Raw genomic sequence first — 11,676 nt, 5'->3', positions numbered from 1 at the left:
CCAAGACACATTTAGGGTTTGAAGCACCAAATCCACAAGTTTCTCCAACCAAGTTTAAATAAACAAAAACTGAAGACTGAAGAATGCCAAAGTAACTGTTCTTAAATTAAGCTGTAACACAATGTTCTCCCCAAAACACAGGGTATTAAGTGTCTAGTTCAAGTACTGCCAGGCTGTTTGTAGATCTGTCTCAGACAGGCTTCAGACAACAACTACAAGTACCACTGGCTTTAGAGGACATCATCCGTGATACTAAAGCAGGGCAGGGATCACCTATCCATCATCAATTTTTAAGTTGCAAACCCATTTGTGATTGGCTGCCGCAGTATCTGTGCTGAGCCCAAGGTTTGAGGGGAGGAGGTGAACCTTCTCCTCAGCAGGGAAGCTCTACATTTAGTTTGAACAGTTCTCCTTTCAGAGCTCTCAGGGCTGTCCTGGCTTCTCAGGATCCATTGCCCTTGCCCAGAAGAGAGAGCCTTGTTCGGACCCAGTAACAGCGAAAGAAGATTCCACCTACCTGTGGAAAGACCCAACTTGGTCCCCAAAGGTCGCTTAGGCGACCCCACTGCAATTGGCAAGTCAACTTGCGCACTTAAAACGTATCAGTTTATGGAATGCTTGTTTGAAATCCTCATTGGACATGGTATAGATGATGGGATTGATGAGGGAATTTAGATAGCCTAGCCACGTGAAGAAATCAAAGATGGCCATGTGGAACCAGCAGGCATCCTTGCAGATAGGCATCACCAGGGAGATGATGAAGAAGGGCAGCCAGCACACAATAAAAGCTCCCAAAATTATCCCCAGGGTCTTGGTGGCTTTGCGCTCTCTAGCGGCCATGAGCTTCTTCTTTTCCAGCAAGGCGTCAGAGACTCGAACTTTGACTTGGTTCACATATACTGGAGACCCAGATTCGCTGGGCACATCGGGAGCCCGCGAATTAATGGAGGTGACAGAGGACGTGGACCCAGGGGAATCTGTGATCAGCTGGGCTCGGGTCAAGCGCTTGCCGGTCTTGTTGGGCGTCTGTTTCAAAATCCGCGAGCGGGCTTCCACATAGATGCGGCCGTAGAGGGCGATGAGGAGCAGGGTGGGTAAGTAGAAAGCACCCACCGTGGAGTAGACCGTGTAGAGGACGTGGTCGGTGTTCACTAAGCAGTCCAACACTTCTTCCTCGGCTTTGGCCTGACGCCAGAAGAAGGGCGGTAGAGAGATAGAGATGGAGAAGACCCACACCAGAGTGATCATGACAGCCGCCCTTTTGGGAGTCCTTTTAGCTGAATACTCCACGGCATCCGTGATGGCCCAGTAGCGGTCCAGGGCGATGACACAGAGATGCATGATGGAAGCAGTGCAACAGGTGATGTCCGACGACAGCCAGAAGTCGCAGACCACCTGTCCCAGTGTCCAGCGGCCTGTAACCGTGTACATAGTGCTGATGGGCATCACCAGGATGGACACGAGCAGGTCGGTGACGGCCAGGGAAGCTATCAGATAGTTAGCCGGGGTGTGCAGCTTCCGGGTCCGATACACCGTGGCAATCACAAAGGCATTGGAAAGCGTGGTGGCCAAGGTGAAGAGCGCCAGCAGCACAACCAGCAGTACTTTCCAGGGCAGGGCAATGGAGTCCTGGTAAATGTAGCTCTCGGCGGCGCTGCAGTTGTGGGAGGGAGCAGCAGAGAGGTTGGCTTGGGGTACCCCGATCTGAGATCCCGCGGGCGGCGGCTGGGCGCACTGAACACTCGGTCCCTCCATGGCTCTTCTGGCCCTAGCTCTGGAGCGCAGCTCTTGGGCATGGAGCGGACGAGGAGGACAGCAGAAAATGGAAGGTTCATAGAGACCACAGTCAGGTCTCGCCTTGAAGTCAGTTCCGTGGGTTTCTTTGTAACTCCTCCGCCCAGGTTCCTAGCTGAAACTAGAGGTCACCCGCGCAGCAGGCAAGCAGGCGGGCGCGTCCTCTGCACTTCCAGTGCGCCTGGCGCTGCGTCTGCGTTACTGACTGCTCCTCTCCACGCCCTGTCCTAGCCCTGGTACCTGAAGAACTGACCCACCCAGCCCAGCTCTGGTTTTGCTCTCTGGAGAAACAAAGTGGAGAAGGGAGAGGTATTGCTTGAAGATAGGGGCTGGGTCAAGTGGGATCTCTTACCCTATTGCTCAGGGCTCAGCATCTCCTAACCTGGGCGCTCCTGTATCTGCACACTCCGCCCGCAGGAGTTTTCTAGCAGTAGAGACCAAAGCTTGCAGGCCAGCCAAGAATCTTGGTCTTGCATTCCCGACCCCCGCCCCAAGCTGGGGCACTTTCCTGCGGCGGTTGCAGCCGCCAAGCTGGGTGGGGTGAAGTCTGGGAGCCGCGAGGCGCCTTGCGCTGTAGCTGTCCTCCCTCTCTTTTCACGCGCAGACCAGTTGGGCGAGCTGCCCCGTGGAGAAGGGGCCGCAAGAGGGGGGATTCGGGGACTGGAGCTGTGGCTGCTGGCGTCGTGCCGCCGCTGCCACCACCACCTTGGTTCCACCAGCACCGCTGGGAGCCATGCCGCTGGGCGCACGGGTCTGGGGTACTTGGAGCCGCACACTGGGAAGGAGTAGGTGTCTGAGAGAGCTGGAGGGACCCGGCAAGCGCCAGCCTGGGAGAAGCCTGTGAGTGGCGGAGCAGATGGGCTCCTTTTATAGAGTCCGGGTCCAGTCCGCCAGAGCCGTGCAACTCGTGTGGCTCGGCGAGTGCGGACGCCTGCTCCACATCACCTTCGCTTTTTCTCTCTCCCTCCCTCTTTTCCTCCCGCCCCGTTCCCTTCCCGGCCAAACAAGCTCCCGCCGGGTCCTACTGCCCTCTCTCCCCTCTTCCCATCCCCTGTCCCCTCTCCTGACTCCGATACCCGAAGTCACAGTTCTGGCCCAGAATGGGGATAAGGACGTCCTCTTCTCAGTTCGGGCTTTGGAGCTTGTGCGATTTCCGACACTGAACCCTACACCTTCAGATGCTGTTACCGGCTTTGTCCCAGTGTCCCAGTCTAGGTCTCCTCCTAAGCCCCCTTCCCTTCCTTCTTGGAGGGCAGTGTTGAAGGAGCAAGCCTGAGTCTCTGACCTCTCTACTCTGGAATCTTATCCACTGAGTGACACACCCAGATTAGAAGGAGACGCCAATAATATCCTCCTTAGAAGGAAAACAGTCTTTTTATACTTAGGGTTTCACGTTATCCTTAACTCTTGGTACATTAAAAAGTAATTTTTCATAGCTAGGTTTAGAAATTCGTGCTTGTCGTTCAATTCCTCTCCTATAACTTCGTGAGTCAACAGCGGGGGCTAGAAGCTGTCTACAAAAATGTAGAAGTATCACAAACAGAAGCCTACTGCATGTGAAATTAAACCTTCCGCTCCACCGGAATGCTCCAAGCCTCTCAGCAGTTCAATACTCTGGAAAACAGTTCCCCTTGAGCATGTACCTTCCCACAGCACTCCTATAAAGGAGGTCATCAGAATTCAAAAAAAAAAAAAAAAAAAAAAAGGCTCTGGAGCCATCGCCATCAGTATTATCAGTATACCTTCTCTGCCCTCAGAAAATACATCAAGACCTTAGCCATGGGCAGCAGCAAGCAATGGCAGTACTTAGATCCCATTTACACTGAGCTAATTCCCTGTTCTCAGTTTCTCCTCCAATCTCAACAAAACAAATGTAATGTGGATGTACATCAGAAAGTTTAAAAGAAATCACCAGAAAAGACAATGTTTCTTCAGTCCTAAGAAATAAGTGATCCCCACTAGAAATTCCTAGACCCCTTAAATGTTTGGCATGTCCAATATGTCTAATAAAAACCATACTGTAATTGAATTTATCAGGTTAAATGCAAGCATATTTTAAAGAGAGCCATTCACTCTCTGAGTCAAATATTATGTGATTAATCCATCCAGTTTTAGAGGAAGAATAATTGAGATCCTTTGCAAAAAGGACCTTTTCTTTTTGTCCCCCCCCCCCCTTAGAAATAGAGTCTCACAATGTCATCCAGGCTGGTCTAGGAAGACTGAGCTCAAGAGTTCCTCCTGCCTCAGCTTCTGAAGTAGTTGGGACTACAGATATGCACTGCTGTCCTGGCTAAGAAGAGCTTTTTTCTCCAAGGTGACACAGCCTAAACCCATGTTTCCTTAATTCTTGGCTCTCTAAGCTATGCAGGTATAAAAACCATAAAACACCTATTCTAAGAAGGATATTATTCTAGGCACTAGGAGTATGGATGCCAATAGGGTAGAGACAGACCCAGGTTTCCAGCGGCCTGCATTCTAGGAGAGGCTGACCGCAAATACATGAACAAGTAAATAATTTATAAAATTTCAAATAGAATCAAGCATTATGAAGAAAATAAAACACCCAGGCATTGAGAGTGTACTCCTTTAAAGTGGAAGCTCTCCACAGGGGTTGGGCTGCAGTTCCTGTTCTTGTCCCTTGCCCAGCAATTCTCCAGCATCTCAAGCTTCCTTTACATCAATTTTCAGGGGTCCTCCCCATCCTTACATTCCATCCAAGCACGGCAGGAGCCTTATTTTATTATTTTGCAAACTGCCAGGCTCTCTTAGCGACCTGGGAAGGAAGCAAAACAAGCGCACTGAAACCACTAGGTGGGGGCGTTGGCCAGGATCCAGCGAAAGTGTGTGTGGTTGCAGGCGGGTGTGTGCTAGGAAAGTATTTTCCTTCTGTCTTAGGGGAACTAGGAAAGACTTGAAAAAAACGTTGGAGGGATGGGAAGCGAGTTGCGGGGAGGGTAGAGAGGAATGATACCAACTGCGGGCAGCTCTTCCTCTTTTATTTCTGCTTCAAGAGCTTGGGAAGGAGAAAACCACTTGTTCTCCTTAGGGTTTGCCTTTAGCGATATAACGACCTGTGGCATTCTCCATCTGCTTCTGAGTCCCAAACCCTGAGCAGAATATGTTACTTCTGGGGGAAGTTTGATTTTAGCCTCTTCTGTTAAGAGTTGTACTAACAGTATCTCGGCAAAGAAGGAATTTTGGCAGCGTTCACTGGAGAATCACATTTCATTAACCTGGCTTCTGGGTTTCACTCATTCCTTTGGCGCTTATAAACGTATAATGTAGGTGTTTGCATATCAGCGTGCTCGCGGGAAACAGAGGACTCTTAAAGGCGTTCATGCCTGCATTGTTTCTGCGGCGGGCCCGCCCCTGACCACTGTCCTTGAGCCTGATTCACGCGCCCGCTCCGCAGTACCCCGCAGCACCAATGGGAATCTCTCTTCAAGTTTGCAGTAAATTCAGTGGACACAGACTCAGTAAGAGGGGTAAGGAGGGAAGGAGGCTGAAAAGATCAGCAAATTTAGCTGGGTAGGGCTGAGGATGCAGCTCAGTGAGGTAGCGTATTAGCCCAGCATATATGAGGCCCTGAGTTCAATTCCCAGTGCCAAAAGAAGAGAGACCAGGTTGGCGGAGCGGGGCGGGGAGGGAGGGGGGACAATTGAGAATTAAATTGCCCAACCGTGAATTGCAAGTGGATGGAATTTCAGCAGAAGCTGAGTAAGTGTGGGATAACTGTTGAACTGCAGTGTCAGACAGGAAACCAGATTCCATAGAGACCTACTTGGGGAGGGGCTGGGAAAGAATGGTTCCCCTAGGAGTCCTTCCCTATACCAAAGAATGCTATGCCTGGGTCGCCTCCGCTGCTGCTGGGAAATTCCAGGCACCAACTAGAAAGTATAAAGCCCCTAACTAGACCTAGGACCTTACTAAGAAAAACCTTCCTTTTCTCCTCCACCTTCACAAAACCAACAGTCACACCCAACAGAACTCAACTGCTGCAACTCCACTAAGGATGACAAATGCAACCCTTTGCCCTTCATCCCCTTGAATATTCACTTGCAAAATCTACATGCATTCCTTAAAACAGAATGGGGGCATCTGGAAAGCTACATTTTATTAAGTCTTGCTTCATAAATCTATGGTGTTCTTATTATTGGGGTGTGTGTGTGTGTGTGTGTGTGTGTGTGTGTGTGTGTATTTTAACTCCAACCCAGGGAAATGAGCAGCAGGAGACCAGTAGCTCTAAACATAAGTTTCATATGTGGTGACAGCTTGGTTCTAGTTTCCTTTTATATTTCCTCCAGTGACTGTGTTTAAAAGTTTATTGGTAGCAAGAAAGTACAGGTCTACCCAGTGCCTTCGTTCTTACCATCCTTTGTGTCTTCCTTGCTGAAACTAAGAATGTTCAGACAAATGACCATATTTGTACATATACATACATAAGCAATTTTGGAAGACAATTCTGAGGGTTTCCAGAATCCTTTTCCATATTCATTAACTTCCATATCCATTAGGCCTTTGAGCTGGTATTTGTGTCATGGTGCTTACATGTTGTCAGCTTTATTAATAATGTTTAAGCTTTAACACACACATCTTAAGGCTCATATTTTTGTACTGTTAATTGAACCCAGGGGTACTTAACTTGTTAGCCACATACGCAGCCTTTCTTATTTTTATTTTGAGACAGGATCTCACTAAGTTAGCTAAGGCCTGCTGAGTTGCTGAGCTAGCTTTGAACTTGCACTCCTGCCCAGCTTAAGACTGTTTTAATGCCTGTCTCTATAGTAATAGATAACTATTATTATAAACAGACTTTAAACAGAGATCTGCAACATACAGATTATTGCTGGTTCAAAGCTAACTCAACTTTAACTACTTAGCTCACAAAAGATGTATAAATCACACACATCCTGGATGAATATATAGGTCTTAGAAATTTTCTAATTCAAAACTACTGCTAAGTAATATAAGTACTAGTTGTATGAAAGATGCAATGGGTTTTATCAAATTTTTGCTTTATTATTTTTTCTCTATTTCATATATTTCTGCTCCTACTCTTATTTTCCCTTCCGAGAACATAATTTGAAAATAATTTGACTGTTGTTCTAGCTTCTTTCTGATACAAGTACTTTAAGTTACAAATGTTCGTCTGAGTACTGTTTCATCTCAGAGATTCTGATATTTTAAGCTTTTATTATCCCTTGGTTCAAAGGACTTTTTATTTACTTTTCTTGTGCTTTCTTCCATGACCTCTGAGATATTTCAAAGTGTGCCATTTAATTTTGAAATAGTCGACGTGGGCATAGGGCTCTATATATCTTAAGGTGACTGATTTCTAACGTAATACATCATACAGGAAACAGTCTGCATACTTTCAAATTTTAAAAAAAAGGTAACAGAGATACTTTTTATGTTGATTGATTGCATTGGTTACATACATGTTAAAACTGACCAAATTGCATACTTCCAATATGTATATTTTATTATATTTCAATTTTATCTCAATAAAGCTATGGAAAGAAAAAGAAAGATGGAGTGGTGAATTTTTCTTCTTGGACAAAGAGTGGAATACTGAGAAATCTGCATGGAAAAACTATCCCATTGAATCCACGGAACTTATTTTTAAAAAAGAAAAAAAACATTGCTGCTTTAAGTTGACACTGTCATTAAGCAGCTTTGTTCATGAAGTTTCTGGTGGTAAAAAACCAAATCAAAGAGCTTGATGATAAAGTTGTCCACCAACCTAAGAAAAAATGGACATAGAAATGCTTTTTTTCTACATTGAAAATAAGAATTTTGTCTTTAGTTTCAAACCAGAAAAAAATTGCATCACTCTGTACAGTTAGTTCTGGTCTTGCAAAGAAAACAAGCCAAGCTGTTTTTTTTTTAATTGCTTCTGTACCTGTAATTCATGAATAATAATCATTATCCTTTATTGAGCACTATGCACTAAGCCATATGCTACGTGTTCCATACACATCCCTCATTTAATTCTTATAACACTGAGAGTTGTCATTATCATCCTCATTTTCTGGATGAGGAAATTGAGGCTTAGAAAATTTAAGTAACTTTGCCAATGTGAGACAGCTGGTAAGTGATAGAACCAATTTCCAAATTCAAGTCTCTTTAATTTCATGTTACAGCCCTTTACCAATATTCTACACTGAATCAGTCATGCAGCTCATCATTGGCAGCCATTTTAACCTACCTATCTGTTACTATTTCTTCCTGCCTGTCAGATGACATCACTGCTTACAACTATTGAAGTCTCCAGAATATTCTTTAAAGGTTTCAAAATTTGGAAGGGGGGTAGGAAGAAGAGTGATGGTGATTATCATAAAAATCAGGTAGAAAGCTATGCACCATGAAATGGAAACTAAATCTTACCCAAGAATATTTTTTCCTTAATTACTTTCAGGGTGTGTTTTAATTTTTTCTGTCTCATCTTCCTCTTTTTTTTCTTCCCATTTCCATCTTCTCTTATCTCTGTCTCCTTTTCTTTCACATTTCACCCACCACTGCCAAGAACACATATATATATACAAATATATGAATTCATTAATGACTTTATTTTTTTAATTGTGGGGGTAGGAAGATGGGTTAAACATCGTAAAATTCTATATTTTCCACATTTCCATATTAGCTTGAATATCAATTAGAAAAATAACCTAGAAATCTTAAATTGCTTGTCTTTTTTCCCCTGGTATATTGAATTTAATTGATTATTCTTCTCTATGGATCAGCCAACTGACCAAAGCAAAATAAAAGGCCTATTCCTATGCATAAAATAATTCAAATAAAGTTATTTAAAAGATATCTTATCAACCAGAAAACAATACTTCAGCAAGTTCATCTAGTAAGAATAATATAAAAACCAAAAATGTAGACAAAAATAAGTCTAAATGTTAGTATACTAGAACTCATATTTTGTGCATAAGAGTTCCTCCTAGCCTCATTCAGATCTTAATTGTACTTACTTTACATAAATTACAATGTATTTGGTTGTGTGTTTCCCAAGAACCTGAAGTTTAGAAAGCATCATATTAGAAGTAATGAAAAACTACATCAGATAAGCATAAAGAAGGTAGCAACATGCCATATTTGTCAACATTATTGTAAAACAAGGAAGGAAATAAAAAGTAAACTTTAAAAAGTCTAAAAGAATAACAATAAAACAACATTATTATTTGTGTTAATACATTTAATAACATGACTAACTTTTTTGTTGCTAGAGATGGAAAAATAACTTAATCATACCTAAAAACAAAAGAAGGAACCTATTTCAAGGAGACTGGGGCATTGCAAAATCCAAAAGGAGTTGAATCAGCAGCCTGCCTCTGAGCCTTAAGGAAAGTCAGCACTCTGTATCATCCCCAGGACTCTCCTCTTTCTCTGTTGGGTGCAGTCTGAATGGGGACATCTTTCATCCATTTCACTGTAGACAGGCTTTTCCTACACTGTTGAAAGCACAACAATTAGCACCTTTAGAGTTCACATTGTATAGTTTCAATCATATTTCAGAAGCAAATCTGAATCAGTTCCAAGTTTGGAAAATTGAAGAAAAGAGTTTTGCTTTGGAGTAAAATGTAGGAAACCCAGAAAGATCAACATTGCAAAAGCAACAACTGAAAAATCATATTTTAAAAATTTTGAAAACTTGTGGAAGCAAGAAGAATTAGACAACCTAAAATTCCAGGAAAGGAGAAAATCATTTTCTATATGAGCTAATGATTGTTTTATTCCTTTAAGGCATTTTCTGATTTTGGGCACAGGTGTGAATCAGACTTGGCACAGGGAGCGCGATTCTACCTTGGGAAAGTGAAAAAAGCAGAACTTTTCCTGATTGCTGGAGCCAGTGTGTCACGTGGGCATCTGCTACATACTGCAGCAAAACTGGAGACCAGAGTAAGGATAAGAAAATTCTAACATGCAAATTAAATCTCCTATAGTCTTGGAATGCTTAGAAGAAAAAGTCCCTCTGGAGGTCAGGGACCTACATTAAATATACACTATTCTTCCCTTCCAACAATTTGTGAGATTTTAAAGCTCAGTGGGGCAGTAAACAAGAGTAAGGCCCTCAAAGGAGAAAAAAAAATCCATCTGCAGTTTTTCAGGGCTGAGGAGACAGAAATCTTTCAGGTTCTCAACCAAAAGCAAGGCCCCCAAAATAGGATGAATCATAGATAGGACTGAGCATATTTACAAATCAGCCTTGACTCAGCTCAGTATATAACTAGTCCATACAATCAGCTTTTCATGCATTCTGCCTAATATAAGAAGGGGGAACACTATTTGGAGAAAATACCATTACTTGATACCTCTAGACTCCTTTTATATACAATATCTGCTTGTAATAAAAGACATTGTATATGCATATTATCAATAAGAATATAACTAATAGTAAAAATTCTAGAAAATGAAAGTAAATCCATATATAATAAAGATATTATAGTTAGCAGAAAAGGAATTTAAAACAACTGTTATTAATATGCTAAAGAAAAAATAAATCACCTGAAAAAGAAAGCAGATTTCAGCCATAAGCAAGAATCTTTAAAAACAAAGTCAAATGGACACTCAAGAAATACACATGCAGCGTCTGATAATAAGTACTCACTGGATGGAGAATTAGCTCACTGGACACAGCAGAAGACAGGGTTAGTGACTTCAGAAGAGTCAAAGAAAATGTCTAAAATGAAGCAAAGAGAAGAAAGTGAAAAGAAAAGGATAGAGTATAAGATTAAGTTAAAAAATCTAAATTCATGTACAGAGGAAAAGCATGAGAGAATGGGAAAGAAAATGTTTGAAGAGATGATTTCCAAGAATTTCCAGAAATAGTGAGTACATCAAAAAACATGGCATGGAAAAAAACTCACAGAACTCCAGCCAGAATAAATAAGAAGAAAGCCTCATAATAATCAAATGGGTAACAAATCAATGACAAAGTAAAAAATTAATAAAATTCTCAGAAACACTTATTATTTTCAAAGGAGCACTAATAAGGCTGAGTTGACTTAAACAGAAACTATAAAAGTCAGAAGATAACATAGTAACATGTTATATATAAGTTAAAATTAGAAATATGTCAACATAGAATTCTATGCCTAAGAGTTAATGTCCTCCACAATTGAAAATGAAATAAATGCAGATGTTTTCAGTTAAAGAAAAGGCAAGAGAGCTGTGGACAGGAGAACAGGGCTCCAAGAAATAATAAAGGGAGTAGTTTAAGCAAATCAAAGTGATGCCAAGTGGAAATACAACCTGGAAGAAGGAAAGTAAAACCACACAAGGAAATAGAACAAATAATTTTCCAGGGTTCCTACACACGTGGAGAGGTGAAATGCATGGACGCAACCATGCAAAGGGCTTCTGTCAGAAAAAAAGAGAAATAAACAGAGTGAACTATGGAAAAATTCTTGTATCATTTAAGAAGAGGTAGAGATATTTAAGTTATATAGAAAGACATAAGAATCTTAGTATCATAGCTTTAAATAATTTAAAACAAAATTTGATAAGCTAAAAGGGATTACTAGACAAGGTTACGATTGGCTTTAGATAGAGTTTTTTTAAAAAAATTCTTATTAGCTGATGAGATAGATGATAAAATAAATAGAAAAATACCAACGAAGATATGAAATACTTGAATAGTATTCTTAATTTCAATCAAATGACATAGAAAAGATTCTATATTAACAATTGCAAAATAGACATTCCTTTCAAGGGCACATAGAGCACTTACAAGCAAAATATATGCCAGACGGGAAACAAGTCTCAAGTTACAAAAACAGATCCTTCACCAAAGAACAATAGATGACACATAAGCATATTAAACAATGACAGTGTCACTATCAGGTAAATGCAAATTAAATCACATGAGACACACTC

The 11,676-nt window shown here is 41.9% G+C and overlaps 1 protein-coding gene across 1 annotated transcript; it reads right to left on the bottom strand.

Moving 5' to 3' along the window:
- Positions 1 to 579: 579 nt before the first annotated feature.
- Positions 580 to 1,755, bottom strand: Htr1b (5-hydroxytryptamine receptor 1B). Its single transcript, XM_026411247.2, has one exon. It carries the CDS (start codon positions 1,753 to 1,755, stop codon positions 580 to 582), a length of 1,176 nt encoding a protein of 391 aa, XP_026267032.1.
- Positions 1,756 to 11,676: the final 9,921 nt, after the last annotated feature.

This window comes from Urocitellus parryii, chromosome 8, assembly GCF_045843805.1.
Source record: "Urocitellus parryii isolate mUroPar1 chromosome 8, mUroPar1.hap1, whole genome shotgun sequence".
Taxonomy (NCBI): domain Eukaryota; kingdom Metazoa; phylum Chordata; class Mammalia; order Rodentia; family Sciuridae; genus Urocitellus; species Urocitellus parryii.
This window is presented reverse-complemented; position numbering and strand designations above follow the sequence as displayed.

Excerpts from the sequence above, each read along its gene's own strand:
- Htr1b (XM_026411247.2), bottom strand. The coding sequence starts at position 1,755 with ATGGAGGGACCGAGTGTTCAGTGCGCCCAGCCGCCGCCCGCGGGATCT.